Here is a 15,933-nt window from a genome sequence, read left to right on the forward strand (position 1 = left end):
GATGCAGATTGATGATGACTAGCAAAGGCCAGAGGATATTTTATATGTTTACAGTGTAGCCTTAAATGCGATGGTATTCCACTATTAACAACAACAAACAAACATGCTCCTTTGAAACCAAACCTTTGCTTTAGGTTTAATTGAACATGTTAGTATATTATGCAGACACATAAATACATTTGATGTCATACAATATAAAACACAAGTAAAACATATGATCAGCCTAACTACATGGACAAATGTCTGATGTCTTGTAGCTGGTATTTCCTAAATTTAGAGAAAATATCCTTTATTGTTTATTCATAAAGATAATCAGCCCACTCTGGACCAGGAGGACCCAGTCGTGGTCCAGGTAAGAATGCTGTAGGCCTATCAATAGCCTGGGTGACAGTCTTTCTGCTCTCTTGCATCACAAACCCATAAGGAGTGGGCAGAGAGCTGAAACAGACTGGCACCCAGGCTATAACAACACTGCTTCATTAGCAGGATTGGTTCAATAACAATCTGTCATTCAAACTGTCATTTTACTGACTAGTAAATTGATCCAGATTTTTTTCCTTAGTATGTGGATGAGGAGGTTGGGCACTGGCCCTGTCTGGCTTTAATCCCTTGGTCTGGACCTGTGTCTGTTCCCAGGTCTGTAAATCCATCTATACTGATACTCTCTGGTCTTCTCTCTGGTCTTAAAACAGGTATTCATATGCAGGTCACTCAGATGTTGCCTTAGCCTTTGAACACAGACATGTAGTTCAACTACCAATTGTCTTAGAATCTATCATGCAGTGGCCCCCTCTTGCGATCCTCCCTATACTAGTCTGTCAGTCCTATAGGCTACCTGTCTATCATTCAAACTGACTCCTAATTTAATCCTGTCTTGGCTTTAATCCCTTGGTCTGGACCTCTGTAAATCCATCCATTCTGATACTCTTGGGTCTTTAGACTGGTTTATGTAACTTAAACATAAACATGGCATTTTCTGTAGAACAATATGGAAATACCTTTATTTAACTAGGCAAGTCAGTTAAGAACAAACTCCTTTTTTCAATGATGGCCTAGGAACAGTGGGTTAACTGCCTGTTCGGGGGCAGAACGACAGATTTGTACCTTGTCAGCTCGAACTTGCAACCTTCCGTTTACTAGTCCAACGCTCTAACCACTAGGCTACCCTGCCTCCACAAATTGTCAGGATTACCTTCAGTATCCACTATGGTAGTGGGATACTTTTATGTCCTTTAAACTGTTCCCTCATTTTCTTACAGATTTTCACAATTGAGCAGCACATTTTTATCTCTCGTGCTGGCACAATGGTATGGGATGAACTGTCCTCTCAGCTTGAAGAGGTAGACATTCACCTGCAGGTACTTCAGACATGTTCTTTAACTTCTATAGGGTAGGGGGCAGCATTCTGAATTTTGGATGAAAAGCATGCCCAAATTAAACGACCTGCTACTCGGGTCCAGAAGATATGATATGCATATAACTGGTAGATTTGGATAGAAAACACAGTAATGTTTCCAAAACTGTTACAATAGTGTCTGTGAGTATAACAGAACAGATTTGGCAGGCAAAAACCTGAGAAAATCCATTCAGGAAGTATATATTTCTTTGGTTTTGTAGTTTTCTATTCAATGCCATAACAGTATCCATTGACTTATGACTAAATTTGCCGTTCCTATGCCTTCCACTAGATGTCAACAGTCTTTAGAAGTTGTTTCAGGCTTGTATTCTTATAAATTAGGGAGTAAGACCAGTCTGAATGAGTGGACCCTGACGTGTCACAGAGCTTTTTCATGCACAATCCCGAGAGAGTGCATTTCTTGTTTACCTTTTATATGGACGACGTTATTGTCCAGTTGAAATATTATAGATCATTTAGGCTAAAAACAACCCGAGGATTGAATATAAACATCGTTTGACATGTTTCTATGAACTTTACGGATACAATTTGGATTTTTTGTCTGCCTGTTTTGACTGCGTTTGAGCCTGTGGATTACTGAAGAAAACGCGCAAACAAAACTGAGGTTTTTGGATATAAAGAGACTTTATTGAACAAAAGGAACATTTATTGAGTAAATGAATGTCTTCTGAGTGCAACCATATGAAGATCATCAAAGGTAAGGGATTCATTTTATCTCTATTTCTGAGTTTTGTAACGCTTCTGCGTTAGAAGTTAATCTTTAAACCTATGTAAAATATGTTTTGTTTTCTGAATTTTTATAATGAGTATTTCTGTATTTGAATTTGGCGCTCTGCAATCTCACTGGATGATGGCCAGATGGGACGCTAGCGTCCCACATACCCTAGAGAGGTTTTAACATTTATATCTCAGACCTGTGCATTTCAACAAATTTCATTGCAGCGGCCTCCTCTTGCAATCTTCCCTTAGCCAATCTTTTACTCCTAAACAGTACCAGTCTATCAATCAAACTGACTCTTAAATGTACCCTGTCTTGTTCATTATCATGTGAATGAGGAGGTTCGGCAGCAGCCCTGTCTGGCTTTAATCTCTTGGTCTGGACCTTCAAACGCTGTAAGTCCATCAATTCTGATACTCTCTGGTCTTTAGGGGCGTTTAAACATAAACATAACATTTTATAAAATAATCTTATGGAAATGCATTTCTGTAAACCTATTCCCTTTTTCTTAGCCTGTCAATCTGCAGCCAATTTATAACCTTACCCACTCTGGGAGGATGCTGGTGAGAGAGCTGGCAGTGTTAAACACACAGGTAACCATTCAGATGATTAACTAATACTAATCTGATCTAATAGGGATGATTACCTTCAGTATCCACTAGTAGAATACTTTGATGTCTTTAAAGCTGTTCCCTCATTTTCTCAGATTTGCACAATGGAGCAGCCCATTATTATCTGTTTCACTCCTGCTAGGAGGATGGTATGGGAGGAACTGTCCTCTCAAATTGAACAGGAAGTCATTCATATGCAGGTACCTCAGATGTTTCCTTACCCTTTGAACACAGGCATGTGTAGTTCAACTGCCGATTGTCTTAGAATCTATCATGCAGTGGCCTCCTCATGCAATCCTCCTTATACCAGTATGTCAGTCCTATACTGTAGGCTACCTGTTTATCATTCAAACGGACTCTTAATTTGATCGTGTCTTGTTCCTTAGTATGTGGATGAGGAGGTTGGTCAGTGGACCTGTCTGGCTTTAATCCCTTGGTCTGGACCCTTTTATGTTCCTATCTCCACGAGTCTATCCATTCTGATACTCTTTAGTCTTTAGAGGATATTAAACATTAACATCAAGTCACTAGTTTTCTATTAAACAACATAATGAAAATGTCTGTAAACATATTCCCTTGCCTTCATAGCCTGCCTTCTCCAAGGCCAAACCAGTCTACTACCTCACCCTTGCTTGGAGAATGCTAGTAACAGAGCTTGCAGTGTTAAACACACAGGTAACCAAACACATTATTAACCAAAGCTCATCTGTTATAGGGAGAATTTACTTAGTTTGATGGCTGTACCCTTTTACCTTTTCTTTCCACAGACTTCCAATTTGGTTATGGAGGAGCCTACCCTTCACCTTACAGAAGCTGGGAGGCTAGTGCTTGACGAACTGTCAGCACCTTCAGATTGCCATTCACAGGTAGCTGTTAGCAGTTGATGTTACTCTTCAATCACACTGACCCCAAATCAAATAAAGGGGTGGAAAACAGGTTTATTCTCATTCAAAGAGGATGAATCATGTGGGGAGGTAGATGGTAGATGTTCATGCTCCCCTGTCCTCAGTGATTCTCTTCAGTGATTATCTCCACAGAACAAAGAAACAGGATGTAATTTATAACCCCTCCACCCTAGCCTGAGGCTGACCAATTAGAAGTCCTTGCAAAACAACTGGACCAATGGCCAAATAACAAGTATCCTGCTCCAGACTCAGACCAATGAAAACACAGCACACATGAGTTCAGGACTGACATTCCGAAAATTTTCTAAACAGATGTTGACCTGAAAAACAACTATTTCCATTGATCGTTAATTCTAATCCTCTCGTCCTCTGCATTGTGTATTTATCTTCAACATATTCTTACATAGCCAATCACATTATTAGACAGTCATAGATGATTAGTAATAGTACACATGAACATGTCCTCTATCACCACAATTCTGTATCTTATTAATCACAGAGCAATCTCTAAAATTAGGTGATGTTTTTTTTTTTGCAGCCAAATAGTGAAGACTCCTTTTCCTTATGGGAAATTGCAGCTGGTTGGGAACTGGGGTTCGTTTCATTTTCATTACTGGAAGATCCATTATGGATGAGTGCTGGTACTTCAGCCATATTCTTAACATTTCTAAACACATCTGTGTATTTGAACTCCCAATTGTCTCTGGGTTTTCTTTTGTATGTCTGGCCCTAATTGAAACCTAGGGGAAACTTGTCGTACGAACATCATGCCAGGGATTACACTGAAATCGTCTGCCAAATGATATGAACATCTACAGCTAACATATAGAGAGAGGTCTGGAGTCTGAAGGCTTTTTTTTCTTGTTAGCAAAATGAAGAGGACATGCATCACCTGTGCATTTTGAGGGGAGTGGAGAAGCAGCTGTGGTGGAGCAGAGTCATTCAGGAAAAAATCCTGGACCCATGGGTGAGAGATCCTCAACTGATCTTTCCTCTGAAATGCACCTGATTTGTGTCAAATGATGCACAAACTATAGGTATACTTATATTTCCTGCCTGAAATGTAATGTTTCCCTGTGTCTCTTTTAAAGGGTCTCGTCCAGGTGGTCTTCAACAACAAGGAGGTGACTGGTATTAAGGTGCAGTCAAGCACTTTTTCACTGAATAAGTGGCAATGGTCCATTTACCTATTTGCATAAATACATGTTGACAGAAAATGAAATGATACATTCTAATCTCTTGCCTCATTTTTATTACCTTGGTAGAAGGAGGAGGTCAGAGTTCACCTATTATGAGGACGCCCAGGTTTATTTCAGAGTTTGGTTGGGGGGTTCTCAATATGGTGGTTTTCACAGTGTTGGGCTGGCAGTGTCACATGTTGTGTGTTAAACAGCAGGTGGATATCTCCACCACGGTGGAGCGGTTCCAGGAGATGAGATGACGGCATATCAACTCTCCACCTCTGACATCATCACCACCCCTCATGAGCCTTCCTTCCCCAATGATTCTCCGCCACCCCCTCCTCCTCCCCTTTTCCCTTCTTATTCCCCCTCACAGTCCCCCTCCACCCAGGACCAGGCCCCTGACAGCACTCCTCAGGTAAAACTCGTTCTACAGTCAATAACCCTTTTTTTTTCATTTGTACTTGTGTGTACAGGTGTGTCTAAGTGTCATTATTTTGGTATCGACAGGTTTGTATTGTCTGTCAAGGGTCAAGTTGTTAGGTCAAGATGAAAGTATTGTCATGATGTCGCTGAATGTTTTGTCTGCTTCAGTTGATGTTGCAAGTGAAATGCCGTTTAGTAGAGTTGAAGTTGATATCTGTTTGAGGGGGAGTTTGTGGAGGAGCAAAATAATGTTGTGGTGAGTTCACTTTCATGTGTAAATTTATAGTAAAAACATTTGTTTTGAAATAATCAGCCCAATATCGTAGTTATACAGACGTAGTATCTTAATTTGAGCCAGTTTGCTACAGCAGGAACAAAAATCCTGCAGCAACAGAATACATTTTTCTTTAAGGCAAATCAAGTCTTACATTTCAAAGTGGAAATTACAAACTTGAAAATACTTTTTAAAGTTTGCATTTCCTTCTGTGCAGAGAAATTATCAGCAACAAAAGAGTGATCAAATTAGATCATACATTGGTATGGTCTTTCTGAATCCTGCAGATATAACATAGGCTAACATAAAATTATTTCTTAACTTCATGGCACTGGTTTATGTTTTAGCTTCCTAGGTTGAACATTTCTTTTTAAACATTTCTATTTACAGGGGTTACTTTGCAAACCAAGGGACAACCAACTTCTCTCTGAGGATAGTCGGTATCCGACGTGGAGGTGAGAAGGTGTGAATTTAGCACATTTTGTATTTCACTTGATGAACATTTCTGGATTATTTGTAAATGTACTGACTTGTTTTCACAGACTCTGACATCCGCAGACAGTACCTCCCTCAAATACCTCACCCACGCTGTGTGGATGGTGTTGAGCGGACTGTCCGAGCTCGACCAGCAGGTAACCAATTTCAGAATTGTACTTCATCAGACCAGATATATAGTTCCCACTGGGCACAGATGTAAATTCAATGTCTGGTTTTGATTTACATTTGGTTGAGTTGTCAACTAATGTGAATTCAATGGGAAATCCCACCCAAACTTCTACCTCCTCGTTAAGGTACATTTCTCTCTTTTCTCTTTTTCTCTAACTCTTTCTCTCTTTCTCACAGGCTTAACACCTAACAAACAATTTGTACTTTTTAAATGCACCTTTAACATAGACCAGGCCCTGTTGATACCTCATATTGGCTCAACCATTGGCACGACTTTCCCCATGGCCATTGGCTCAACTTACCCCGAGGCAAATATTTTGATTTTATTAGCCCACACAGCTACTTTCAAGCCAGATTTAGGACCTCACATTGAAACTTATTGAGACCCCAACTGAAGTATAAAACAATCTTAAATGATTTACTTCGGCTTAGATACAAGCATCATAAAACCTCTAACACGATAACTCAACTTATCCTTTTGGCTCAAATTGCCCCACTCTCCCCTATGTAGATTTTGGATACATATGGAGTTCATTGGTCATTGTTTTAATACAAGCCTCTGATCTGATTCAAACCATAGGGATTAAATTATCATTATATCTAATGGATGTTGGAAGAATAATTCTGTCCTAACTGCTACAAGATGAGTTGGAGTCCCACCTCACAAGAAGCAGATTATTTTAAGGCTTTTATTGTAGCTTTCAATAATATTAATACAGTTGCCTATGTGATAGTACTGATTGTATATTCATCAGAATTGAAAGAAGCATCTTGAATTATGGTAAATTACAAGTGCCAGTAAGTAATCCAACTCCAGGTGCAATATTCACTATAGCCCACTAGAGGACAGCATGGCTTCATGAACCGGTCATTGTTCACAGTTTTGGCTAAGAACATGATAACCTGTTGCATTAATGGCATGTACTGAAACTGGAATGACACGTTAATTAATGTTTGCATATCTAGTCTCACAATGCAGGCAGGTGATGCATGCTTGCCTCATTTCCTGAGGCCATTTTCCGGGGAAAGCCTGAGGGTGCTGTCTTTTTGACGGTTCCTGTTTCCTTCTTTGCCAAACATTTTGTAGTCTGAAGTTTAACAAAACAGAACTCACAATAAGCCTTCAAGCCTGATAGATACACACTATATTTTGGCCCGTAAGTCCTGTAATTGCAGATATTCCCTTTCGAAATCTAAGACCGTTCTAGAAAACAGATAACTTGCAAAGGGGTAGGAAACACCCGTTAGAGTTCACTTGCTGTGCAGTTCTGTATCTCCTGTGGAAAGTGTTATGGTTCATGGTTAATTGTTGCCTCATTCTTCTCCCATTGCATAACCATCCACTAAGTGCTACTGCTGAAATACTACACACTTGTAACATGTTATAAACAAACGTTTAAACTGCTAGCCCCCCAACCCCATCCTGTAGTCTTAACACACTCGTAAAATAGCTAATAAAAGAGCTAATGTCTTAAAACAGGAGGACTAATCAATTGAAATTAGACCACAGATGCATTCTTATCGTGCTGGAAGCAGGGAGTCCTGACAAAGAAGTCAACAAAAAATATTTGGACGATTTCACAGGTGATTTTAGCAAAAAAAATTGCCTTTTGTTTCTTTCATATGTTATGTTTGAATGGACTTTACTTAGCTCCAACAGCATTTGACTGAAATGCATTTAGGCAGAGGTAGAGGTAATATCCTGATGGTGAAATGTGACTACGCATATCAATCACATTCATATTGTGATAATGATGAATGCACAATATATCGCCCAGCCCTAATGCAGATGGCTTATGTTGTAAAGCAAAGGCGACGATTCCATGCCCTCATAAAGATCCCAACATAAATCCATATCTACATCATCAACTCACACTGAGTCAATGTCCCCATTAAGCTACCAAAATGATATTTTCACGGGCAAACTGAATTCAGAATTATTTAATAGGCCTGCCACAGTTTCTCCTTTTTTCCAGCGTTGTTCGAAATTCCCACTCAAAGCTTGCCTTCCTCAACCAGTTTGTTCAGGCCATTGCAGATCTTGGTGAGATTAGGCCAGAGTGGGCCGCCGGGGGTGTAGAGGTTGGTCAGTAGGTCTGGGTCAGAGTAGTGGTTGAAGACATGCCGAATACGTCCAAAGGATTTGGGTGTCAGGTGTTTCTCCACGAGCTTCAGCAAGATGTCCCTGCAATCTGTCAGAAGCTCCATCATGACAGCCTTATCAAATGTGAACTCCACCTGGGCCAGAGGGATGGCAAATAAAGTATTAGTGACAGCACAGTAGTAATTACAGTTCTTAGAACAGCTGTAATCACCATTAAAGGTGCTAGTTTATGGTATTGGCTTCAGGATATAGACTTTTGTAAGTCCCCTTAGGATTTTGTCCAGATAGTTTGACATTTTAGTAGGTATAATCAATGACTGTAGGGAGATGTCAGTTCTATCACGCATGCTTTAGGTTGGGTTAAACTAAGTCTTTGAAGAGTTCTGATGAATGTTCTGATGTAAAGTTACCTCCTGGAAGCTGATTGTCGTCATGACCCCCTGGTGCAGCTTCTTCTTGAAGTCCTGAGCCAGGCTGAGCTCTTCTTTACTGAAGCGGTTGTGCCGAAAGAGAACCCCCACCTTTACCACCACCTTTACCAGGTCCTTGACCACCTTTTGGGCCTCTGTGCGGTTTCCAGAGTGTTCCTTGGAGATGCGGTAGAGCTCGTCCAGGATTTCGCTGCTGGTGTCGTCAATTAACATCTGCACCATGGATTTGCTGGCCATGTGGCTGAGGATTTTCTTCTGGGCCTTCATGGCCATGTCCTTAGAGCTGAAGGACTCCATTTTGACTCTGGGAAGGAATTAGAGTTGATGAGACAGAATAAATGGGTTAAGTGAAATATCTCATTGTCTGGTCCCAGTCCTGTTAGTTCACTGATGTACGCTGGTTTTCTCTGTCAAATTACCTTTATACTTTTACTGTAGTGGGCTAAATCTGGTCACACAGAGTGATTCTTGGTAGTCTTAAACAAATCTACTTTAAAACAAAAGTATACACTTCACACACATGGTTATGGTCGTAAAAAAAGACAACTGTACCATGTCAGATATACAGTTGAAATGTATTACATTTTGAGTTAATGGCCCAATATTACACCCTATATATCCTGAACAAAAACTCAACATGTAAAGGCACAAAAAGCATATTTCACTCAAAAATTACAAGATAGTCTATCCACCTGACAGGTATGGCATAGCAAGAAGCTGATTAAACAGCACGATCATTACACAGGTGCACCTTGTGCTGGGGACAATAAAATGACACTCTAAAATATGCAGTTTTGTCACACAACACAATGCCACAGATGTCTCAAGTTTTGAGGGACTGTGCAATTGGCATGCTGACTGCAGCAATGTCCACCAGAGCTGTAGCCAGAGAATTGAATGTTAATTTCTCTTCCTTAAGCTGCCTCCAACGTTGTTTTAGAGAATTTGGCAGTACATCCAACCGGCCTCACAACCGCAAACCACGTGTAACCACGCCAGCCCAGGACCTCCACATCCGGCTCCTTCACCTGCGGGACCAGCCAGTAGGACAGCTGAGGAAACTGTGGAGCATTTCTGTCTGTAATAAAGATCTTTTTTGGGGAAATTGGCTGGCCCTGGCTCCTCAGTGGGTGGGTCTGGCTCCCAAGTGGGTGGGCCTATGCCCTCCCAGGCCCACCCATGGTTACACCCCTGCCCAGTCATGTGAAATACATAGATTAGGGCCTTTTTCAATTGACTGATTTCCTTATATGAACTGTAACTCAGCAAAACCTTTGAAATTGTTGCATGTTGCGTTTTATTATTTTGTTTAGTATAGTATAAACAAAGGAGCAGTTCGAGGATAAAATGAACTAAGCGCAAATGTCAAACATTTTGGCATATGACCTTGTTCCTGATGACATATTCCCTCTAGGATCTTCTGAATAGCTCATCATGTAGCATTGCACAGTACATAAAGTACTGTAATTGTAGGAGTGTGTATGACCTGTTATTGCAGGGGTTAACATCGCTTCACTCAAGGTCCAGTGGCACAAATGGATAAAAGTGCAAACAATCATCTAATTTCTCCCGGAAACGGGTGTCTCCTCAATAAGTAAATGTGGTGTAATCTGTTGGATCTTCTATTCCTCAGGGGATGTTTTCAATGGAACACTCCATGACTCTGCATGGTTGCTCGGATACCAACAGGAAGTGTGATAAGCATGTCACATCACCCAGCCTTTGGAGCTAAATGGTTCTGATACCCTGAAGGGTAAAAACCTTTGTACAGTAGAGGACGTCTAAGATACATTGCAGCTGCCAATTTACCTTAAATGCACTGACTCTGTCATAGGTGTGTTTGACATAGTCTATGGTAAAAGGGTAATTAACCAATTGCATCCGTTATGAAGACCCACTTTGCAACCAGTCAGCTCCATGTTACTTCAATAATCTGTGTGAGAATGAGAGGGGATTCCGGACTGTGTGTATTATCACCTACTCATACGTGGTTATATAAACCGTAGCTAGGACTTTCATGTTGACCACATACGTTAGAAACCGCGAACAAAGATAAAACCAGACACGTAATGAAGTAGGTCAGATAGGTGGGGAAATCACACTGTAAACTCACTTGCGTATCCCTTCAAGTTTGCATAGCTAATGGTTACGCTTCTGGGTTTGCACTTAATGTACATTTTCCACACCCATCAGCATCTGCCTGTTTTGCCTGCTAAAAGTTACAGATACTGTATCAACTTATTTCCACGCTCTTCTGATTTGAATAGACCCTGATAAAATCAGCAATGTGGACCTCAGGTGGGACTCTATTATCATTAACATGTTGATCACTTACAGTGCCCTCCGTAATTATTGGGACAGTGACCCATTTTGTTGTCATTTTGGCTCTCTACTCCAGCAGTTTGGATTTGAGATTATACAATGCCTATGAGGGTATTTTCATCTTTATCAGGTGAATTGTTTAGAAATTACTGCACTTTCTTTACGTACTGACCCCATTTTAGGCAACGAAAAGTATTGGGACAAATTCAGTTATATGTGTATTAAAGTAGTCAAAAGTTTAGTATTTGGTCCCATATTCCTAGCACGCAATGATTATGTCAAGTTTATGAATCTACAAACTTGTTGGATGCAATTTGCTGTTTGTTTTGGGTGTGTTTGAGATTATGTTGTACCCAATAGAAATTAATGGTAAATAATGTATTGTGTCATTTTGGAGTCACTTATATAATATGTTTTTTAAACACTTCTACATTAATGTGAACGCTACCATGATTATGGGTAATCCTGAATGAATCGTGAATAATGATGAAGGAGAAAGTTACTGAAGAACAAATGTCATACCTCCACAAGAATGCTATCCTCCCCTGTTAATATAATGGTGAGAGGATAGCATGTCTTGGTGGGTATGATACAGTATTTGCTCATCTGTAACTTTCTCACTCATCATTATTCACGATTCATTCAGGACTATCCTTGATCATGGGAGCATCCATATTAATGTAGAAGTGTTAAAAACATATTATATTCTTATTTCCAATCAAATTTATTCAAAAAGACACAATACAATATTTACCATTACTTTTTCTATTGGGTGCAAAATAATCTGAAACACAACCAAAACAAACAGCAAAAATGTGATTTAATCATTGTATGCTAGGAATATGGGACCAAATACTAAACTTCAGACTACTTTAATACACATATAAGTAAATTTGTCCCAGTGCTGTGATTTCTAAACGGTTCACCCGATATGGATGAAAATACCCCCAAACAATTAAAGCTGACAGTCTGCACTTTAACATCATAGTCATTGTATCATTTCAAATCCAAAGTGCTGGAGTACAGCATCAAAACAACAACAAAAACGTGTCACTGTCCCAATAATTACAGAGAGTTAAAACTTGGAACAGTTAAAATGCCAAACTGCATTTGCACACCTTCCTCATGTGTGATTCCTTGAAACAGCCTACATGAAAGCTGACTTACTTCACAAGTCTGGCTGTTTTGTTTCAAAATGTGTTGCACCTTTTTACGGAAGTGTCTGACTTCCTGTGTGAAACAGTCATAAGATGGAGACATTGAAATGAAATAGAAGAAGTTGGCTACCAGTGCCTGTATGCTGTAACTATCTTCCTGTTGGGTCAATGTAAGCTAAAGCTAACAGAGCTAATAGTTAGCTGTCTGAGAAACTCATAACACGTAGGCTGCCAATTTCAATTTGCAACATGACCTTCTGTGTTGGTGTACTCCTGGAGAAACTTGTTTCCAAGTGTTTCAAGTAGAAACTCTTACAATCAAATCTTACACAAAATATATTGGGCAATTAAATGTGAAGTAACGCCAAAAACAACAAGCAGTTAATTATTCATGGCCTGTGCTCGACTTGGAAATGGGAGATGTTTGGTTGCCTTGATTGGCTGATGCCTAATGATTTTCAACAACATGTGACTGGTTTAGGCATCTAATGATTTTCAACAACAAGTGACTGGTTTAGGCATCTAATGATTTTCAACAACAAGTGACTGGTTTAGGCATAGGGTTAGCCAGAAGCACACGGGTAGACCATACTTCAGGTCTCAAGAAGGCAGTAGCATGCTAACAGGTTCATTCGCTACACATACTGTATCTATTGCCTTGAATGGGATCATAGCTGAGATCATGCCTATGGACACCCAGTTGCATTGTCAATGTTTGGATAACCTCAAATTGAATGTGTTTAACTCAGCTTTTACACAATGACTCAGCCCCTAAGTTTAGTTGTAGGTCACAGCTGAACAAACTGACAATCTTTTTTCTTCTTCATCCTTTTGCACCAAATTTATTCAGTTCCACAAAGTTCATATTTTCAACTCATCCTCTTGTTCATATTCAGACCTACAAAGGCTGATTAACTCTGATATCTGCCACAACCCCCCACCCCTTTACACAGGATGTTTTGATACAGATGTATGATCTTAATTTGATCACCCTGTTGCATAAATTCCCTGCAATTCAGGATATTTCAAACTTGTAGTGTATTTGAGGTTTTAAATTCCACTTAAAAATGTCAGACTTGATTTCCCCCGTACAAGTATCAACCCCTCCAAAAATGTCCATTCATTTCAATCCACATAGTAATTCACATTTCCTGTTGCTGCAAGATAATTTCCCTGCTCTAGCAAACTGGCTCAAATGAAGATCCTACATCTGTAAGAGGCCCAAGGAGCTTGAGGATATTGGTGCATACTATAATGATCTGTTTCCTTTCACGATATTGGGTAACTTTAAAGTGGAGCAATCACATGTAATATACTAGAATAAGCATAACAATCCCAAAAGCACACGTACAAACTCACAAACGTATACACACGCACACACAGTTGCCCACAGAGTTATTTTTAAGCTACTAGAAAGCTATTATCACTCTTTTCCCTCCAAGGTTTTGTCTTTGTCTTGTCTTGTCTTTAAGTGGCTCTGATAATCACAGACGTGGTCATTGTCGCTAAACCGATGGGACTAAAAATATGACCTGCTCATATTTTCCATGCATTCTCCACATCTAGCAATGTAGCCAAGCACCCACTCTTTAAAAAGAGGTTTGACATTATGGTTAATGTCTTACATAAAACTGAGGCTGTGGAGTTTAAACAATGCTGTTTTGGGGCATAAATGTCTGAGCTCATTTGAAGGCACATGGCTGCACTGTACACTGACAAACATTTGCTTATACACAAACACACAAGTATGCACAACAACACATACACTCACACACTGCGTGCTAGCAGACACCCGTAGACTTCCAGTGATTGCGCTAACGCTAGTTAGCATTGGCTCACAAAACTACCTCTAACTTCACAAACCACACATCATCTTCCACGGAAATTACAGTGCTATGACATGCTTACCTGAGTGCCTATGGACCCTTGGCTCCAGATAGACTCAGTGCTCCTGAGTCAGATGATAAGTCTCCTAGAGGAGCATTCACATAAAGGGGTTGGATGATCACAGCTCTCTCTCTCTCTCTCTCTCTCTCTCTCTCTCTCTCTCATCAGTGCAGATGAATGAAGAGAGGTGAGGAGAGGAAGCAATGTAACACTATTTAGACACACCCCTACAGCACATTAGGCAAGTTTTTTTTTTAAACCCTGAGCTAAAGTATCAGCATGCAATTACTTCAACAAAGGCCCTAAACCACTAGATTCAATTGAACATAAACTGTGATCCTCCAAGATGAAGTATTTTTGTTGGCAAGCTTAAGGTGGGCAAACATTCAGAATACTCCCTCAAAAGGAAGTAAGGCTTTTGTCAAAAGTTGGTACATTTGCAGAAAGGTTGATTATATATGCATCAAGTGTACTCTATATGCATGCAATGACACCATGTGCCTTGACAACAGACAGGAAGTGCAATGCAAGCAGTTTCCATCTTGATTCTTCACTATATTTATTTCATTTAACCAGGCAAGTCAGTTAAGAACAAATTCTTATTTGCAATGACAGCCTACCCAGGCCAAACCTTAACCCAGACAACACTGGGCCAATTGTGCGCCACCCTATGGGACTCCCAATCACAGCTGGTAGTGAAACAGCCTGGAATCGAACCAGGGTCTGTATTAACACCTCTAGCACTAAGATGCAGTGCCTTAGACTACTGCACCACTTGGGAGACCTATCAGCTAATTAGATCAAACTGAAGTAGAAATACTGTTTTGGTGACTACTGTGGGCTTTTCTCAGGCTTTTTCCCAAACATTGTGTGATTGCTCAGCTCATTGGTGCATTACTTTGATGTTGTATTGAGTTAACATTTGTCACATTAAAGGTAGACTCAGGAATATGACTACATATACACAAAGTGGGGCGACTTCCTGCTTTCAGCCATCAACAACAACAGAATTCTACAGAATTCCAAATCTGCCAAGACTTCCGCTATTGTCCCTTCCAAATCTGTGCCTTCTCTTGAGGCATGCCCATATTGAGGAGTAGTAACCGTGGCAGTGATGGCAGATTTTGAATTGTGTTGTTCATTTCTGTAAGCAGGAAGTCTCCCCACCGTGTATGAAGATGTCCTATTGTTGAGTCTACATTTAATTTCACTCTCCCTTGTGCAGTTACACATCATTATTATAGTATGCGTCTACCAGTAGATGGCAGTGGCCTTCTTGGTCTGAGCACTGACATTCACTTCTCCCCGTAATTTCCCTCCGGTATTCAGGATGATTGAATCGAGCCTACCCAATAAGCTGTGTCATCAGAAAACAACCAGCTGTTTCAGAATGTGTTAGGTATTGATGGACATATTTTGCTTACCTCAGATTCAAGTATTAAGTTGATTTGACTTTAGAGCACTGTGGTCCCAACAGTATGTGCTTCGGTGTCAATACTTTCTATACAAAGTCCTCTAGGGGCCACTGTTGCTCTTTAGAATCCTCCACTGACTTTTATGAAACTGAAAGCAGGGGTGTAGTGTACCTCTACTGCTGATGCTAGATCTGTTTATTCCACCAATACTGTGACATTTGGCAAAGAGTTCAAAGCCTCAAAAACTGACCCCAAACCAGAGTTCTGGGCACTTGCTCATCTGCAAGAATACCCAGGTTGGTCATTTTTGGTGAATAACTGTTCAAGGGGATTCTAGCACAGTGTGGTACAGACATTGGTAAAGGTGTAGAGCAGAGGTTAGGGAACAGGACTTGAGCCAGGACGTCAGCCTGTCCTGA

The 15,933-nt window shown here is 40.3% G+C and overlaps 1 protein-coding gene across 1 annotated transcript; it reads right to left on the reverse strand.

Moving 5' to 3' along the window:
• Window positions 1–6,355: 6,355 nt before the first annotated feature.
• Window positions 6,356–14,278, reverse strand: LOC139391874 (tumor necrosis factor alpha-induced protein 8-like protein 2). The gene is made up of 3 exons (XM_071139484.1): window positions 14,121–14,278; window positions 8,713–9,037; window positions 6,356–8,436 (listed from the first exon to the last, which is right to left on the reverse strand). The coding sequence occupies exons 2-3, from the start codon at window positions 9,028–9,030 to the stop codon at window positions 8,194–8,196; spliced, it is 561 nt and encodes a 186-aa protein (XP_070995585.1). The 5' UTR covers window positions 9,031–9,037; window positions 14,121–14,278; the 3' UTR covers window positions 6,356–8,193.
• Between the last annotated feature and the right edge of the window lie 1,655 nt (window positions 14,279–15,933).

This window comes from Oncorhynchus clarkii, chromosome 32, assembly GCF_045791955.1.
Source record: "Oncorhynchus clarkii lewisi isolate Uvic-CL-2024 chromosome 32, UVic_Ocla_1.0, whole genome shotgun sequence".
Lineage (NCBI taxonomy): Eukaryota > Metazoa > Chordata > Actinopteri > Salmoniformes > Salmonidae > Oncorhynchus > Oncorhynchus clarkii.

Coding starts and splice junctions, on each gene's coding strand:
- LOC139391874 (XM_071139484.1), bottom strand. CDS start 9,030: ATGGAGTCCTTCAGCTCTAAGGACATGGCCATGAAGGCCCAGAAGAAA. Junction 8,437..8,712: donor CGACAATCAGCTTCCAGGAG/GTAACTTTACAT, acceptor CCTCTGGCCCAG/GTGGAGTTCACATTTGATAA.